At 37.5% G+C, this 18,378-nt stretch overlaps 3 protein-coding genes across 4 annotated transcripts; 2 read left to right on the top strand and 1 right to left on the bottom strand.

Moving 5' to 3' along the window:
• Window positions 1–7,809, bottom strand: ptpn2a (protein tyrosine phosphatase non-receptor type 2a). 2 transcript variants are annotated; one of them, XM_059567386.1, is made up of 9 exons: window positions 7,528–7,809; window positions 6,580–6,670; window positions 6,054–6,154; window positions 5,670–5,768; window positions 3,923–4,060; window positions 3,620–3,829; window positions 3,271–3,444; window positions 2,673–2,857; window positions 1–743 (listed from the first exon to the last, which is right to left on the bottom strand). In XM_059567386.1, exons 1-9 carry the CDS (start codon window positions 7,582–7,584, stop codon window positions 551–553), a joined length of 1,248 nt encoding a protein of 415 aa, XP_059423369.1. In that variant the 5' UTR covers window positions 7,585–7,809; the 3' UTR covers window positions 1–550. The 2 variants fall into 2 exon arrangements, with proteins under 2 accessions (XP_059423369.1, XP_059423370.1); XM_059567387.1 differs by lacking the exons at window positions 6,580–6,670; window positions 7,528–7,809 and having other exon boundaries at window positions 6,034–6,091.
• A 725-nt stretch (window positions 7,810–8,534) lies between these two features.
• LOC132158114 (sperm acrosome membrane-associated protein 4-like) lies at window positions 8,535–9,655 on the top strand. The gene is made up of 3 exons (XM_059567388.1): window positions 8,535–8,709; window positions 8,989–9,099; window positions 9,198–9,655. The coding sequence occupies exons 1-3, from the start codon at window positions 8,655–8,657 to the stop codon at window positions 9,410–9,412; spliced, it is 381 nt and encodes a 126-aa protein (XP_059423371.1). The 5' UTR covers window positions 8,535–8,654; the 3' UTR covers window positions 9,413–9,655.
• A 99-nt stretch (window positions 9,656–9,754) lies between these two features.
• Window positions 9,755–18,249, top strand: LOC132158110 (nucleoporin SEH1-like). Its single transcript, XM_059567385.1, has 8 exons — window positions 9,755–9,997; window positions 10,138–10,188; window positions 12,556–12,702; window positions 14,614–14,825; window positions 15,191–15,289; window positions 16,776–16,916; window positions 17,136–17,290; window positions 17,390–18,249. The coding sequence occupies exons 1-8, from the start codon at window positions 9,887–9,889 to the stop codon at window positions 17,527–17,529; spliced, it is 1,056 nt and encodes a 351-aa protein (XP_059423368.1). The 5' UTR covers window positions 9,755–9,886; the 3' UTR covers window positions 17,530–18,249.
• Window positions 18,250–18,378: the final 129 nt, after the last annotated feature.

Genomic DNA, 18,378 nt, shown 5'->3' with positions numbered 1-18,378 from the left:
TTTCTTCTTTAGTAAAGAGTTTACTATGTACATTTTTTTTAAAAGTGGAAACCGGACCACTTATTACATTTGGCTGAATCTACAGTCAGTTTATTACTAGAAGATCCTGAGATGTGCATGTACGGAAACTCACTGGGCTTTGACCTACTGAAACAAATGAGTCACCCTATGAATATCCATGCGGGAATTTAGCAAACAGACACATTTAATAAAATCTTAATAATAGACGGACCGGTGAGGGTCTATTTAACATTGCTTCGCAACAAAATACTGTACAGTGAAAGTCGTTAGGCTGCGAGAACTTACCATGATGGAATTGCTATAGTAGTTACAATGCAACTACATGATTGGTTACACTGTAATAACCACATATGACACAAACATTCAATAAATCATGAAGAACATCCGGTAATAAATGCTTGTAAACACGATCATTCTACATTTTTGTCCCTTATCTAGAAACATCCAAGCACCTACTAATATGAGTACCATAATTTGGGTCCCTGGGTAAATAAAAGACAAGAAGAGGAATCTGTGGGATAAAATGGCATCACTGGGACAGAAAGGCCCAGCACATGCACAGTCCCAGAGCTACAGCTGCACCAGCGCCGACATTCAAGAGAATTGGTTTCCAGAAAAGCCACTTCTCTTTCTTCTTCTCCGAATCGCTTAGTTTCAGCTTCATTTGCTGCACCTTCTGTGTCGTGCTGGCTATCCGTTCCTCGCGGTTCCTCTTGCGAAGACTGGAAGCAATAACAACACACATACGGTTGATTACTTCTGATTTTTGAATAGGCAAAAAATGCAAAAAAAAAAAAAAGCTATTTTCCTTTGTATTAGCATAATTGCATCACTTAAAGTGCCCCTATTATGCCATTTGTACAGTTCCTAATATTTTTTGGGAGTCTCCTACAATGGGATTACATGCATGCAAGGTCAAAAACAGCATTTGTTTTCTCAAAAAATTGATGTGCATTTAATATCACCTCATTTTCCAGTGGTTCTCAAACGATTCGTTGGAAACAGTTTAAAGATTCAGTCTCTAAAACCCTCCTTTCCGTGAGCCTGCTCTGCTCTGATTGGTCAGATGGCCTAGTCTTTTGTGATTGGTCTACCGTGTACAGCGGCGTTGGAAATGATATGCCTATTTCAATAATTATTTCATTTTGTGAATCCCGCGTTGAACACCCCGAAATCATCAGTAAAATGACGTGTTTGTAGGCGGGGACAAGCTGTTCGCAGCCGGCTAACGTGAAACATAGGGCCACATTATGCAAATGTGTTACCCCGTTACGTGTATCCGAACAAGGAAGTGGGATTCGAATTACTAACTATTCGTCTAGGCTTTTCAGAGTCGATTCTTTATTTTATGAGGCAATAACTTTATTTATCGTGCACTTTCAGCTTTCCAATTTTGTAGATCAGTTACGTTCACATACAGATACATTACACACTGCAATATTGGAAATGGCATTATAGGGGCACTTTAATGCACGTCCTTTTTCTAAATATATTTTCACAAATTATTGGTTATAAAAAGTCATAAGGTGAAATATTATTGTAATTTAAAATAGCTATTTATTATTATTATGTTATATTATATTATATATATATATATATATATGTAGTACAGACCAAAAGTTTGGAAACATTACTATTTTTATGTTTTTGAAAGAAGTTTCTTCTGCTCATCAAGCCTGCATTTATTTGATCAAAAATATAGAAAAAAACAGTAATATTGTGAAATATTACAACTTAAAAATAATATTTTTCTATTTGAATATAATCCTGTGATGAAAAGCTGAATTTTCAGCATCATTTCTCCAGCCTTCAGTGTCACATGTAACATCCAGTCTATCACGTGATCATTTAGAAATCATTCTAATATTCTGATTTATTATGAGTGTTGGAAACAGTTCTGCTGTCTAATATATTTGATGAATAAAAGGTTAAAAAGAACTGCATTTATTCAAAATAATTTTTTTTCTAATAATATATATTCTAATAATATATTTTCTTTACTATCACTTTTTATCAATTTAACACATCCTTGCTGAATAAAAGTATTGATTTTATTTAAAAAGAAGAAAAAAAAATTACTGACCCCAAATTACTGACCAGTAGTGTATATTGTTATTATAAAATATTTATATTTTAAAAACATAGCTTTTTTTTTTTTACTTTTTATTCATCAAAGTATCCTAAAAAAGTATCACATGTTCTTAAAAAATATTAAGCAGCAGAACTGTTTCCAACTTTGATAATTAATCATCATATTAGAATGATTTCTAAAGGATCATGTGATAATGATCCTAAAAATTCAGCTTTGCATCACAGAAATAAATGATAATTTAAAGTATAATAAATTTAAAAACAATTATTTTAAATTGTAATAATATATCAAAATATAAAAATTTTTTCTGTATTTATAATAAAAGAATAAAAGCATTACTTATAATATATATATATATATATATATATATATATATATATATATATATATATATAAAAAGAAACTTACACCAAACTTTTGAGTTGATCAACTTTGAATTCAGTCTAGTTATGTTGTTAGAATTATGGTTGACTGAACTAGATTTCGAAAAACGGAATAACAATCTCACGCTCAGCTATCAGCTTAAAGTTAAAACTTTTTTTTTCTTCTTTTATCTCACCTTAAAGTTTTTAACTCTGTATGCGCTTCCTTCGGTGAATGTGTGCCGTCTTGTTCTCTTTCTGGATCATGTGGCTCTGTACAAGAGTCAGACTGACCGTTGAGTTTCTCTGAACACAGGATGGAGCTCTGAGAAGATGAAACCAAATAAGCTTCTGGCTCCTGCCACTCTTCAGGCTGCTTCTGCTGTCAATGCAAAAGATTTAGAGATATATAAACATTACATTATATACTTTTGGGTAGGTATATAATTTAATCAAACATGTACTTTTTTGTTTTCTCTAGACATGTTACACATCAACTATTCACATATATTGCAATGCACAATCAATACGGTTTATCAAACTAACACACACAAAAATTTATAATTTAATGTTTTTATAGTTCTACTGTCAATTTTGAACATTATAAATGTTCAAGTATAAATCTATTAAATCTACTATAAATCTAAAATAAATCTGGATCTAAATTTTTTTTTTACTTTAAACCACATAAACACATTTCATTTCACCAAATACACAAAATAATGTTCTTTTTAGCAACATTATAACTCCCCTTTAATAAACTACACAAAATCAAATGTAATAATGCAATTGCACTATGCTTGACACCTGCAGAGCCGAGTCTTCCAGGAGGCTCTTTGCTCCCTCCATGACTGCCATATATGAAAATCGAAGCTGGTCTGGGGTTTGGATAAGGCCCATTCGATACTCTCTCATATCTAACAAAACCTTTTGAATGTCCACAGACGAAGGGTCTTTCCTCTTGTCCATCTACAAATACAAAACCACAATGAAATATCAGTTCAACAGAACTATATATAGTACCTGATAATGACGGTCTTCGAACCCAGGTTGAAAAAAATAAAAAAACAAAGATTTCAGTCTCACATAATGATGTACTGTAAAACCTGTAGAATCATGAAATATTCTGTAACCACAGTCTTACCAATACAAGGCAGGTGTCAACCAATGAGAAAGTCCCAGATCTCCCTATTCCTGCACTGCAGTGGACCACCGCGGGTCCGTTCTCTGGCCCCAGTGACCCAGACTCTCGAACCCTGAAAAGGAAGTTGAGGAAGGATGCTGGGGACTCTGGCACGCCAAAATCAGGCCACGTTGTGTAATTAAAATGGTAGATCTCTCTGGTTTCTCCAGTCTACAAATATGAGACAACATTTAAACAACATTTATTTTTGATGTTTTGTTTAGAGAAGTATTCAGTGACGTAGTAATTTAACATTACGTTCACCTTGCCATTTCTGAGTTCTAATAGTCTGATTGTGTAATTCGGTTTGACATCCTCAGACACCAGAGTCACCGTAAACCCAGTGTCACTGAAATCCATGTCTCGCTCCTCCTCTGATGGCCAGTACTGCGCACACTTCTCCTGTTCAGATTGAACAAAAACAGATTTCATTTCCCCCCACTACACAAGCAGCTTCATACACAATAACGCCCTCAAGACAATTATTAATGACAATGTGTAAGATATATACTACCATTCAAGTAGTTTGGGATCTGCTTTTATTATAGAATTTGAAAAAGCAATAGTGTGAAACATTATTACATTTCAAAATATCTGCTTTACATATTATTGATTTGGTGCTCGAGAAATATTGTTTATTATTATCAATGTTGGAAACAGTTGTGATGCTTAATATTATTTCAGGATGAATCATTCAGACATCTTTACTGGCACTTTTCCTCAACTAATGCATCCTTGCTAAATAAATGTATCAATATTTGTTTTTAAATATAATGGACCACAAGTGGTTTCTTTCTTTTAAAGGGTTTGTTCAGCCAAATATTAAAATTATGTCATTAATAACTTACCCTCATGTTGTTCCAAACCCGTAAAACCTCCGTTTATCTTTGGAACACAGTTTAAGATATTTTAGATTTAGTCTGAAGAGAAGAGAGAACTGAAGATGAACACCGAGCCGAACCAGATAATGACTCGTTCACGAGTCAAGAACCGTTTCTGTCAGACGTGTCCGATTCGAGAACCGAGGAGCTGATGATAACTGCGCATGTGATTCAGCGTGAAGCAGACCGACACACAGAGCGTCTGAACTGAACTGACTCTTTTGGTGATTGATTCTGAACTGATTCTGTGCTAATGTTATGAGCGCGGGTAAACCGAAGGCTTGAATCAAGGGCAATCATCGCCATTATGTCGAGTGCAAAAGAACCGGTGAACCGTTTTCTTCAACCGGTTTATTGAATCGATCTGTCTGAAAGAACTACTGGTGATCCGAAAACTGATGCAACCGGATCTTGACTCGTGAACGAGTCAGTCTATTGTTCACTATCTGGCTCGGCTCGGTGTTCATCTTCAGTTCTCTCTTCACAGCAGTTCAGTCAGTGTACTGTTTGAGTAAATGAATTACTCCGGGATATTGGTTTGTTTGAACTCAGAGGGAGTGTCAGCCACATTAAAAAAAGTTAACAGCTTAAGTCATTTGTGGATTAATGCTTATTGGAGACGTGAACCGTTTAAAATGATTCAGTTCGATTTGATGAACTGGTTCAAGAAGATCAGGTTACATCGAATGATTCGTTCGCGAACCGGATATCACAGACTGCTTTGTTTTGAACGCGCTCACAACAGACACGGAAGAGAAGACAATACTGAATAAAGTCGTAGTTTTTGCTATTTTTGGACCAAAATGTATTTTCGATGCTTCAAAAAATTCTAACTGACCCTCTGATGTCACATGGACTACTTTGATGATGTTTTTCTTACCTTTCTGGACATGGACAGTATACTGTACACACAGCTTCAATGGAGGGACTGAGAGCTCTCGGACTAAATCTAAAATATCTTAAACTGTGTTCTAAAGATAAACGGAGGTCTTACTGGTTTGGAACGACATTAGGGTGAATTATTAATTACATAATTTAGATTTTTGGGTGAACTATCCCTTTAAATGCAAATGTTAACACATGCAAAAACAAAGCAAGGCAAAGAACAAGCGTTGTTTGTGTTCACTCACCGAGCCTTTTTCTATAACTCTGTTAAGCATAATAACTGCTTTGCACCGTTGTTCCCAAATCATTTGCCAGAAGTGACCACAAGTGTTCCTCAGTGGGCCCTGCAGAAAGAAAAAAGTGTCTGCAATTACATTAGAGAATACACAACAAGCTGGCCAATGCAAAAGAAATACATGACACATCCTTCTTTAATCTACAAATGTCTGATGTTAAAAAGGCAGGTTTCATGATACTAAACACAAATTTACTCAAAACAGGGGAAACATGTAAATCTAATTTGTTGGTATATAAAATTCACATGTAAATGTGTATTGGGGTCAAGTGAGAGATCAATGCAAGTCAGCGAAATGCAAACAGTGGACTTACTTTTTCCATTACTGCCATACCTGTGTCAATATGTACCTTCTCTGGGCCTCCTCCACGGTAATTAGGCTTGCATTTATGTAGTCATTCTCTGAATTTTCTAATCTCACCCGGCTGTGATCATCTTAACACAAAAATTCAGGTTATTCAGGGAGAGTCAACAAATATTTTGGCAATTTGTGTTAATATAATCTGAAATCAAGCTTGCATAAAAAAAGCTTTTAAGGATGTTTTTTAATAAAACAAAGCAACTTCTTAAATCATTGTCTTTCAATCTGTATATGGCTGCCTTACACATTATGTCACTATTGACTTTCACTACATTTTTCCTTTATACAGTGAAAGTGAATGGTGACTGAGGCTGATATCCTGAGGCTATAACATTTCTATTTTGGTTCACAGACAAAAAAAAAAAAAAAAGTCATACAGATGGGAAACAAATTGAAGCTGGCTACATAATTATACAAGTTTAAGTAAACTGTCCTTTTCAGGGGAAGGTTACAAAATGAGTGTAACGTTGTTAAAATGATTTACGTGGAAGAAACTTACAGGGACTGACGTCTCTGTATCTATTCCTATTGCGATTTTCTGGGAACTTTGCCACTTTGTAGGGACACTCCTGAGACTGGTTACGGATTTCCTAGAAAGAGATTACAAAATAACAAACAACAGTGTGAAAACCCTAAGAGCTATCTTTTATTTAATAAAGAAAGTCCTACAGGCTTGTGCATGTAGGACTAGCTGGCTGAGTTATTATAAAAAACTGACTGCTTCGGCTCTTCAGTTCTTTGGAAGAGCTCGTCAGTTCTCAGAAACCATGTCAGTGCATGGCTGTGTGTCAAAACCTGGCGAGCTCCCTAACTTCACGTCATTTTTGAACATCACAGATGCACGCGGGGGGATCGAAGGCGGCAGAGATCAGATGACATTTAGGGCGATAGGACTTGGAACGCATATGGTGCCTAAAAACTAACTAACGTGAAACTGTGATGTCTAGAAATGCTGTCTATGTAGATAGTTTACAAGGTGTTGAAACACAGCCCACGTGTTCACAGGAAGCTGCTCTAATGCACCGCACTGTGACTCGACCACTCACGCACTTCACATTGCTCGCATTTACTCAGAGTAAACAACTTATTTTAACGCATGACAGTTCGCTGTGTGGTTTTATCCGTTTTGCTTGTTGATAAGAATTAAAAAATAATAAACCGGCTGAGTTCCAAATTATTGTAAAACCATGTCCACTCACGTTCGGTTTAACCCGAGTTGAAGTGGTTCACAAAATAAGATTATTTCACAGTAATTTCATGTGGACCGTATTTCTCGGTACTACGCGCATGCGCTGTAACGCAATGTTGAATTCCCTATTCGTTCTCACGGCCCGAGGACTATTAGATAAACATTACAAATCTATCAGCGTAGAATACAGCAGGTGTCCCAAGCGTTCATCCCAAGAACGGCTCAAATTGAATCATTCAGAAGAACCGTGTGACTTACATTATAAAGGTTCTGCCACTGTCCAGATGAATCGATGTTCTCAAACTCCTGATCCATTTTTTCCCGAAGCGGGGTTATTCAAATGGGAGACGGTTAAATCATATGTCGTCTGAGCTCAAACGAGCGGTCACTATTCCACTGTTAAAAACTGTCATGTTCCCGTGAAAACGGCAAGGAACGGTGCAGTGCGACGTTAACCCTCATCAAAGAGGATAAAATTACTAGCACTTTCAGCACCCCCATCGGTTACTTCCGTGTGCCAGAGGAGAGCGACAAAACAGCGTCCTCTGTCGACGAGAATCAACATGGCTACCTCGATTACTTCCCAAGTTAGGAGACTCGTACAAGTGTTTCGAATCTTTTGAATCAATTCACCAAAATGATTCACTCAATGACTCTTTATGAGAAGGCTGCTAAAGTTTGTGGAACGAGTGGTTCATTCACTCAAGTCGTTCACCGACAAAATGTCACGTTCTTTTACTAAATTTGCTCATTTACAAATCAAGTTTTTCCACATATGTCAACTAAGCTAATTTTTTCTGCCATCCTTATCAAACAACCTAGAGCATGCCTTTTCAAGCTACAGCAAAGACAATATTAAGCATAAATAAAATAAAAAATCTCTATAGAATTACTATATCTGCCATATAAAAAACTTCATGAGGCAGAGCTATCAAAGAGTTATTCGTGGAAGTAAACGAGAAAGATTTGTTCAAATGAAAGATTCTTTTCGATTCCCGAATCACACCGATTCGTTCACAAATGACACACTCATTCTCTCTTTTTAACTTGTGTTTTGAAGTCATGAAGTAAATAGATTATATTGACAACTTAAATAGTCTGATTAAAACTTTTGCATTGAATTACGACTGAGAAAGGATGTGTTTGAACGTGCACGTGATACAAATTTGTTTTTTTTTCTAGAGCTGCACGTGCTAAACAGCTGCTTCTTATAAATGACTAATTAGATAATGCCTTTATCCCCCTCACACCTTATTATAATGCAACAATCCCCGTTGTCACACACGATTGCATTGACTGACTGTCTGTTTGCTAGTAGCCTATATCCAGCTCAAGTTATTGCTTCCATATTTATTGCCTTATCCACTTTTAAAACTCACTTAAACATGAGGGGAAATATTTTTACTGCCTTTGCGTTGGTGATGTCTTTGTTTTGCTTGGGTAAGTCAGACATTTCCATGGATTTTGAGTAGTCTATTGTGCTATTTTGATTTATTATAACATTAACATGTTTTGAATTTGCTAACCACTTTTTTGTGCTACTACATTTAAGTAGAGTCATACCAATGTGATTATAACTAAATTCCTTCTGCATCTGCAAAATGAGTGATTTTAATAACTTTAATGGCAAATCCCTTAAACCTATAATGTGACCACACCATATACACACCTGTTTGTTCCATTGGAGAATAATGCTCTCTAATTTCCCTTGGCTTGCAGGACAAACACTTGAGTGCTTTCGGTGCAAGCTTGGATTCTGGGATATGTGTTACACTACCAAGAAAAACTGCAGTGATAATGAACAGTGTTATGTGGGTGTTGGTAAAGCAGGTAAAAGTGATCCTAAAGTGCAGGTTTTGAGGTGGTGTGGGTTTTTTTTTTTAAATCTACTTTTGTTACTCTGCAATCCTTTCCCTTTGGTTTTTCAGCTTCTGTCCTCGATATAAAAGTGAAAGGCTGTCTTCAGAAGGAGGAGTGCAACAAGACCACAGTTGTAGAGTTCCTTGCCAATAAGACCTTATACACCTTGAAGACCACCTGTTGTGAGGAAAACCTCTGCAACGCTGGCCCTTCCATTCAGCTGTCCCTGGTTCCTCTTCTGCTTCCTGTACTTCTCATTGCTGAGATGATGGGAGTGTTCTGATGACCTCTAAACTCTAGTTGTTATATAAGGGATTGAGGGCACTTCATGTTTGCACTGTTCACATCCTATTCCTGTTTTACTGTTGTTGAATGATATAAAGCAGCTTCCTTTTTAAATAGCAGAGCACACTTTTGGATGCTCTTTTTCTAGCCAGCTGGTTTTGTTCATCCAAACGAGTAAATGTCGTTCTAATGTTTTCTAAACACTCGTTTTACTGTTCAATAAACGCAACTGTTAAACATTCGTGTTTTCCTGTCTTGTGCACGGTCACTATGGCTCTGTTTGAGTAAAATGCTAGGCTGCTCTACTGCGCATGCGCAGAGTTCCGCTGATCTTCACGGGACACATGCTTTCCACGTCCGACATGATTGGACCGCTTGCAACCTCGCGTTTAAAAAAAGTAGGGAAGTGCGCACGTTCATGTTTACTTCTCGGGTGCCTTAATCAAGAAGAAGTGTAGAGAATAAAAACAGGATGTTTGTCGCGCGTAGTATCGCGGCCGATCATAAAGATCTGATCCACGATGTTTCTTATGACTTTCACGGGCGGAGAATGGCGACGTGCTCCAGCGACCAGAGCATTAAGGTAAATGGTTTAGCATCCGACGGCCTGCTGGAGTGTTTGCAATGCATGCAGCATATGTTGCGAACTAGCATGCAGTGTAAATTAAAAGGACGTGAAAATGACCAAGTGTGCAATTTTTTTTTTTTTCTTCCCCTCTTTAGGTGTGGGATAAGGGTGGTAATGGAGAATGGAACTGCACAGCAAGCTGGAAAGTAGGTCTTCCCATAAAACCGTGGTTCTCAACCAGGAGTCCTGGGCCCACTAGGGGGCAAGAAGACAAAGCATATAAATGAGTTATTAAAGGGATAGTTCACCCAAAAATGAAAATTGTCATAACTCACCCTCATGTCGTTCCAAACCAGTAAGACCTCCATTTATCTTTGGCACACAGTTTAAGATATTTTAGATTGTCAGAGAGCTCTCAGTCCCTCCATTGAAGCTGTGTGTACAGTATACTGTCCATGTCAAGAAAGGTAAGAAAAACATCAAAGTAGTCCATGTGACATCAGAGGGTCAGTTAGAATTTTTTGAAGCATCGAAAATACATTTTGGTCCAAAAATAGCAAAAACTACGACTTTATTCAGCCTTGTCTTCTCTTCCGTGTCTGTTGTGAGAGAGTTCAAAACAAAGCAGTTTGTTATATCCGGTTCACGAACGAATCATTCGATGTAACCGGATCTTTTTTAACCAGTTCACCAAATGAACTGAATCGTTTGAAATGGTTCGCGTCTCCAGTAAGCATTAATCCACAAATGACTTAGGCCGGCGATACACTGGATGCGTGGCGCAAGCGTCTCAGCTCCGTGTCGGTTTTTAATTCGGCTCCCATGTTAACAGGTTACAGCTTGCAGACTGCCTGCGTGAGATGCGTGGAAAACGCATGCATGCTAGAAATGAAACCGACGCCTATTTTTCACGCGACATGCGCGCATGTTGGAAGCGTTTCCAGGCAAAATATAATAGGAAAATATTTTTCAGTGTCATTTTGTACACAAATACATATTAAATCATGACATTTTGATATTTGAAAGTCTATAGGTTGACATAAATTCAGATATAAATGTAATTGAAAAAATAAATAATTATCGATTTTCAAAAATTTCACCTGTCAAACATAGTCTATTTTGCCGTCAATACTGTTGACGGTGTCCTTTATCAGTAGGCGTAGGTGTGTAAAAAAAAAAGTTGATATTGTTGTCATGAAGACAAGAGCTTGGTCTGTCGGTGGCCTCCCTTTATGTCACCTACAGCAGCAGCAGCGCGCCAGCGCCGCGTCAGGCACGATTCTGGTGTGTAAAGACACAGAAAACGCGAGGCAGCCGCAACGCAGCTGACACGCAGCAGAAACGCCACGCACCCAGTGTGTCACCGGCCTTAAGCTGTTAACTTTTTTAATGTGGCTGACACTCCCTCTGAGGAGTTGCACCGGTTTTCGGATCACCAGTAGTTCTTTCTGACAGTTCGATTCAATAAACCGGTTGAAGAAAACGGTTCACCGGTTCTTTTGCGCTCGACGTAATGGCGTCATTGGCGATGACTGCAAGCCTTCGGTTTACCTGGGCTCATAACATTAGCACAGAATCAGTTCAGAATCAATCACCAAAAGAATCAGTTCAGTTCAGACGCTCTGTGTGTCGGTCTGCTTCACACTGAATCACACATGTGCAGTTATCATCAGCTCCTCGGTTCTCGAATCGGACACGTCTGACAGAAACGGTTCTTGACTCGTGAACGAGTCATTATCTGGTTCGGCTCGGTGTTCATCTTCAGTTCTCTCTTCACAGCAGTTCAGTCAGTGTACTGTTTGAGTAAATGAATTACTCCGGGATATTGGTTTGTTTTAACTCAGAGGGAGTGTCAGCCACATTAAAAAAGTTAACAGCTTAAGTCATTTGCGGATTAATGCGTATTGGAGACGCGAACCGTTTAAAACGATTCAGTTCGATTTGGTAATCTGGTTCAAAAAGATCCGGTTACATCGAATAATTAGTTCGCGAACCGGATAAGACAAGCTGCTTTGTTTTGAACTCTCTCACAACAGACACGGAAGAGAAGACAATGCTGAATAAAGTCGTAGTTTTTGCTATTTTTGGACCAAAATGTATTTTCGATGCTTCAAAAAATTCTAACTGACCCTCTGATGTCACATGGACTACTTTGATGATGTTTTTCTTAACTTTCTGGACATGGACAGTATACCGTACACACAGCTTCAATGGAGGGACTGAGAGCTCTCGGACTAAATCTAAAATATCTTAAACTGTGTTCCAAAAATAAACTGAGGTCTTACTGGTTTGGAACAACATGAGGGTAAGTTATTAATGACATAATTTTGCAAATTGGGCGAACTAACCCTTTAATTTATTAACAATTGTAGTTCTAATCTGATTGAAAATAATAAATGCAATCAAGTTTGGAGTCGCATTCTTCAAAATCGAAACCATTTGTGAGAATTGTTCTTGGCGTGAATTTCTCCCGTTCAGATGGTTCACCAGTTGGATTTTGGTTAACATGAATTGTTGTAGACTCACAGTGTTGGGTTTCGTGCTGTGCTTTGACAGAAATGTGTGTTTTGTAGACTCACAGTGGCTCGGTTTGGAGAGTGACCTGGGCCCATCCAGAGTTTGGACAAGTGTTGGCGTCCTGCTCCTTTGACCGTACTGCCATAGTATGGGAGGAGATTGTTGGAGAGTCCAATGACAAACAACGAGGACAAAGCCATTGGGTAAGTCAAGTCACCTTTATTTATATAGCGCTTTAAACAAAGTACATTGCGTAAAAGCAACTGAACAACATTCATTAGGAAAACAGTGTGTCAATAATGCAAAATGACAGTTAAAGGCAGTTCATCATTGAATTCAGTGATGTCATCTCTGTTCAGTTAAATAGTGTCTGTGCATTTATTTGCAATCAAGTCAACGATATCGCTGTAGATGAAGTGACCCCAACTAAACAAGCCAGAGGCGATAGCGGCAAGGAACCGAAACTCCATCGGTGACAGAATGGTGAAAAAAACCTTGGGAGAAACCAGGCTCAGTTGGGGGGCCAGTTCTCCTCTGACCAGACGAAACAAGTAGTTCAATTCCAGGCTGCAGCAAAGTCAGATTGTGCAGAAGAATCATCTGTTTCCTGTGGTCTTGTCCTGGTGCTCCTCTGAGACAAGGTCTTTACAGGGGATCTGTATCTGGGGCTCTAGTTGTCCTGGTCTCCGCTGTCTTACAGGGCAGTAGAGGTTCTTTCTAGGTGCTGATCCACCATCTGGTCTGGATACGTACTGGATCCGGGTGACTGCAGTGACCCTCTGATCTGGATACAGACTGGATCTGGTGGCTATGGTGACCTCGGAATAAGAGAGAAACAGACAAATATTAGCATAGATGCCATTCTTCTAATGATGTAGCAAGTACAGTACATCGGGTGTTATGTGAAGTGTTCCCGATTCCGGTTTACCTAATTAATGTAGCCTAAAAATCCTTTAACGGATTTGGATATTAAAAGCATATTAGTATGTTATGTGTAAGCCAGGTTAAAGGGATGGGTCTTTAATCTAGATTTAAACTGCAAAAGTGTGTCTGCCTCCCGAACAATGTTAAGTAGGTTATTCCAGAGTTTAGGGGCCAAATAGGAAAAGGATCTGCCGCCCGCAGTTGGTAAGAGATCTGTTCTAGTATGTGCATTTGCCCTAAATACAGCAAAAACATTTTTACTATTTTAAATAACTGTTTTATATTTGGAAATATTAAAAATTGAATTCCTGTGATTTCAAAACTCAGTTTTTAGCATCATAACTCCAGTCACATAATTCTTCATAAATCATTTTAATATTCTGTTTGGCTGCTCAATAATAATTCATGTTGAAAACAGTTGAGTAGAATTTTTTTCAGGTTTCTTTGAGGAATAGAAAGTTCATAAGAACAGCATTTATCTGAAATAGAAATTGTAACATTATAAATGTCTTTATCACTTTTGATCAATTCAAGAAATAAATCATATTGACTCAAAGCTTTTGAATGGAATAGTGTATAATGTTACAAAAGCTTTTAATTTCAGATAAATTCTGATCTTTGGATCTTTCTATTCATCAAAGAATCCTGAAAAAAAGTATTTAACAACTGTTTTAAATATTGATAAATCTGCGTTTTAGAATGATTTCTGAAGGATCATGTGACACTGAACACTATAAACTACATTTTAAAATGTATTCAAATAGAAACCAGTTATTTTAAATAGTAAAAATATTTCAAAATATTACAAACTTTTTGCTGTACTTTTGGATCAAATAAATGCAGGCTTGAGCAGAATAATTATTTTAAAAGGAAAAACATTAAGAACATTAAAAATCTTACTGTTCAAAAACTTTTGACTGGTAGTATAAGCTGATTACTCTTATAGATTGACACAAATGTGCTTTAGTCTGTAAAAAGTATATGAAAAGTGCTCCGAGTTGCTGCAGAGGGAAAAAAACATGTTGCTGGAGATGGGCTTATTATTGAAAATCCAAATTGATTGTCTGCCAGCAGCATATATTTGACCGTATACCACACAGAAAGCACTTATTCTATGCTGAACATAACCTGTGTGCAACATTTGTACATTACAACAGTCATCATCTATGTCTCCCCTGTTCTCACATCAGATAAAGAGAACCACACTTGTGGACAGTCGGACATCTGTGACCGATGTGAAGTTTGCCCCGAAGCACATGGGCTTGATGCTGACCACATGTTCTGCAGACGGGGTGGTGCGAATCTATGAGGCCCCTGACGTGATGAACCTGAGCCAGTGGTCCCTGCAGCATGAGATCTCATCCAAACTCTCCTGCTCCTGCATCTCCTGGAACCCTTCCAGGTGAGAATGCACAAATGATAGCGATTCACATCTGTATGTGAAAAGATGGAAGCATGTACATCTAAACAGTTGTGGATTTTGTTGCAGAATCGACTTTGCGCAAAGATGTGCACAATTTGTAACCTAATAAGTTGGAAATCGACTGTGTTCTCATTAGATCTGTGACTTCAGATAGGGCAGGTATTTTACATGCTTGTCAGCTTCGAACAGTGAGGTCAGACACAATAGATGTGCTAGAAAACATTTCCAAGTCTCTTTTGATTTTTAATGCATCTCAGATCACTTTTGAGACTGATGTCTTGGTAAACTGAATCAGCGAATGCACCTGTTTGATTAGTAATAATATATTTTGTTTGTCTTCACAGTTCCCGAGCTCATGCACCTATGATTGCAGTGGGTAGCGATGACAGCAATGTAACGTATGGTGGCAAAGTTCAGATATACGAGTATAACGACGTTACAAGGTTTGCCTTCAATTCACTTTATCCTTTCATAGGCTAGTTCACACTCATCCTGGATGATAAAAGCAACACAGGTCTTGAAGTTCTCTGGCACCGTGCTGGATATCTGGCGTGCAGAGTTTGGCTGCGGAGAATTTTTTTTTTTTTTAACAGTGTTGTTCAATGTAATCAATACTTACAGCCCTAGATTAGTTAAAATATTTCTAAATACAACTGCATTGTTTTACTTTTTGTAATTTAAGACAAATATTTTGTCATTGAAAATTTCGTAAAAATAGTTTTTAATGGGGGTGTAACGGTACGTGTATTTGTATCGGACCGTTTCGGTACAGGGCTTTAGGTACGGTGCACGTGTGCACCGAATGACCGAATGCAATATTTTGTGTGCGGAACATAGGTACATTTTCGTGTTTCCACACGAACATATTAAGTGGCGGAAGTCTCCGCGTTCAACGCAAATCCCGCCCTGCAGCTGATTCTAAAGTTTTCAAAAGGCATCACACGAGTGTGAACATCACTACAACTAGGAAAAAAACGACAGTAATTCAACGCAGCTGCCGTCGGCATTTAAACAGACCTTTGCTCTTGATTCCGATCGGTCCAACGCTATAACAAAATCTGAGCAGGTCTAAAAACTGAAACTGTTGTTGCTGCACTTTACACTTTGGAAAAGTTATATATATATTTTTTTTTAAATATGAGCAGGCCTACAAGCTGGGATTGGTAATGCTGCACTGTAATCATAGTTATTTATTTATATTTTTCATTATATTTCATAATGTGACATTGGTTTGAGACAAGAGTATTTTATTTAGTGGAGAACTTTGCAGCAGTATTTTATTTCGTATTCTTTTTTATTATATATATATTTTATTAAAAAGTGTTTAAAAAAAGTGTAAACAAGTTGTTTAAAAAAGTTTATAGTAATAAACAACCTGCAGTTTAATGTTTGCATTTCTTTCCCTTACTGTACCGAAAATGAACTGAACCGTGACTTTAAAACCGAGGTACGTACCGAACCGTGACTTTTGCGTACCGTTACATCCCTAGTATTTAATTATTGTCGCTTTCTAGTGAACCAGTATCTGTATTTTGTCTCATCTGGTGAGCTAAGTGGATTGTCACACCCCTAGTTTCAATAAGTGGTGATGTAGCTCATCATTTTACAAGAGTATGACATGGCTTTCATTCTTCAGGTCAACCATATATTCATGAAAAAGAAAATCAGTTTGAATTAAGAAAGAAATAACTTTGCCAAAGTATCCTTTCAAACGTTAAAGTTGCCACAGTCAGTGCATGCTTTGCATGTGCTGCCCCGCCCCCAGAAAAAAGTTCAGACTCAGGACTTTTTTTTTCTATTTTCTTTTTTTTTTTTTTTTGCTTTAACCCCTGGGAACATCAACATTTTAGACATTCTGAAGTCAGATTTAGTTGTTTTAACCTTCATTGGCTGTTTATTTTCTTTACTTTATGTTGATGATTGTTGTAGGAAATATGCCAAAGCAGAGACACTGATGACAGTTGCAGATGCTGTACATGATATTGCATTTGCTCCAAATCTGGGACGGTCTTTCCATGTACTTGCTATTGCAACCAAAGACGTGCGCATTTTCAAACTGGTTCCACTTCGGTGAGCAAAATGAAACCAAATGTATATTACAGTGGAATGGGATTAATATAAATTGTGTAGTGGTGCCATGTATTTGTTTTTACTGTTTAACCTTGTACATCACTGCATGTATACTTCTTACTTTTACAATTTTTTTTTTGTAAAGCTGAACATTCAAAGATATTTGGTTGAATTCTAATTAGATGCAAATAGATTCACTTGCTTCTTTTTGAATAACAGAAAGGACAGCTCTTCTTCAGCACCCACTAAATTTGAGGTGCAGGTGCTGGCTCAGTTTGACAGTCATAACTCTCAGGTGTGGCGGGTCAGCTGGAACATCACCAGTACACTTCTGGCTTCATCTGGTGACGATGGTTGTGTGAGACTCTGGAAAGGTGAGGGTTTGTAGTATCAGTCATCAAAAAATAAAATATATGTATATGCACCTACTGAAGTGTTATTATTCATTTATTGTAATTTGCCTATTCCACCAGCAAACTATATGGATAATTGGAAGTGCACAGGTATTCTAAAGGGAGATGGTAGTTCAGTATCCGGTCAGCCTGGTGTGCTGAGCGGCGTCCTGGGATCCGCTGCTGCACTGAGTGCCCTAAACGGGGCAACCGGAAGATAGATGCCATATGACAGGATCCCTGAGCACTTCTTTGATACTGGACTTTACACTGAGACCAACTGATTGTGCTTGCTGGACATGCAGGAAGACTGGCACTTACCATGGGTCCATTATTATTATGTACTGCCTTTAGTGAATGTTCCTTAAGTTGACATTCCTTGAAGTCTATGGAGTTGTTTTATTGTATTATTTTGAAATGAGTCGTGTTTAAATGGATGTTCTGATCACGTAAAGACACCATATCTACATGTTTTATATTAATTATGTTTTGTTGACATGATTAAGGGAAAAAAGATACTGCCATTGCAAAGCTGCAAAATATTGGACTAAGTGACTTTACTCTTTATTGTGAGAATCATAAAGGTTAAGGTTTAAGCAGCTGGTATAAATGATATATTCAGAAATATTTTAGCTCCTTTTTATTTAAATCATGCATTTCTACTTTATTAGTAAAATAGGCAAGAACAGTACAATTATCCTTGCTAGGTTACATTTGATAGATGATTCGATGTACATGTATCATCACAAGTTTCTGTGAAAAAGAAGGGAAGTTGTATTAAATGCCATAATGTTAAAAACTTCAACAGAATTGTGTTCTTTTACTATTGATAAAATAGTGGATTGAATATAAAAATCTGACTGGGCCTGGAAAAAAAAACGCCAGTCTAATAATGGATGGTGTTCATATTTTAAAGTAGTGACATTAAAAAAAATTCTGTATTTTTAGTGGTTCAATAAGCAATATTTTCTACAACCCATGTATTTGTTATTGTGTATGAATACACAAATCTGGTCCTGCACTCTGGAATTTTGTGTATGATCTTAAATCAGAATAATTATTTCTAGTCT

The sequence above is a fragment of the Carassius carassius genome, chromosome 15 (genome assembly GCF_963082965.1).
Source record: "Carassius carassius chromosome 15, fCarCar2.1, whole genome shotgun sequence".
NCBI classification, from domain to species: Eukaryota; Metazoa; Chordata; class Actinopteri; order Cypriniformes; family Cyprinidae; genus Carassius; species Carassius carassius.
This window is presented reverse-complemented; position numbering and strand designations above follow the sequence as displayed.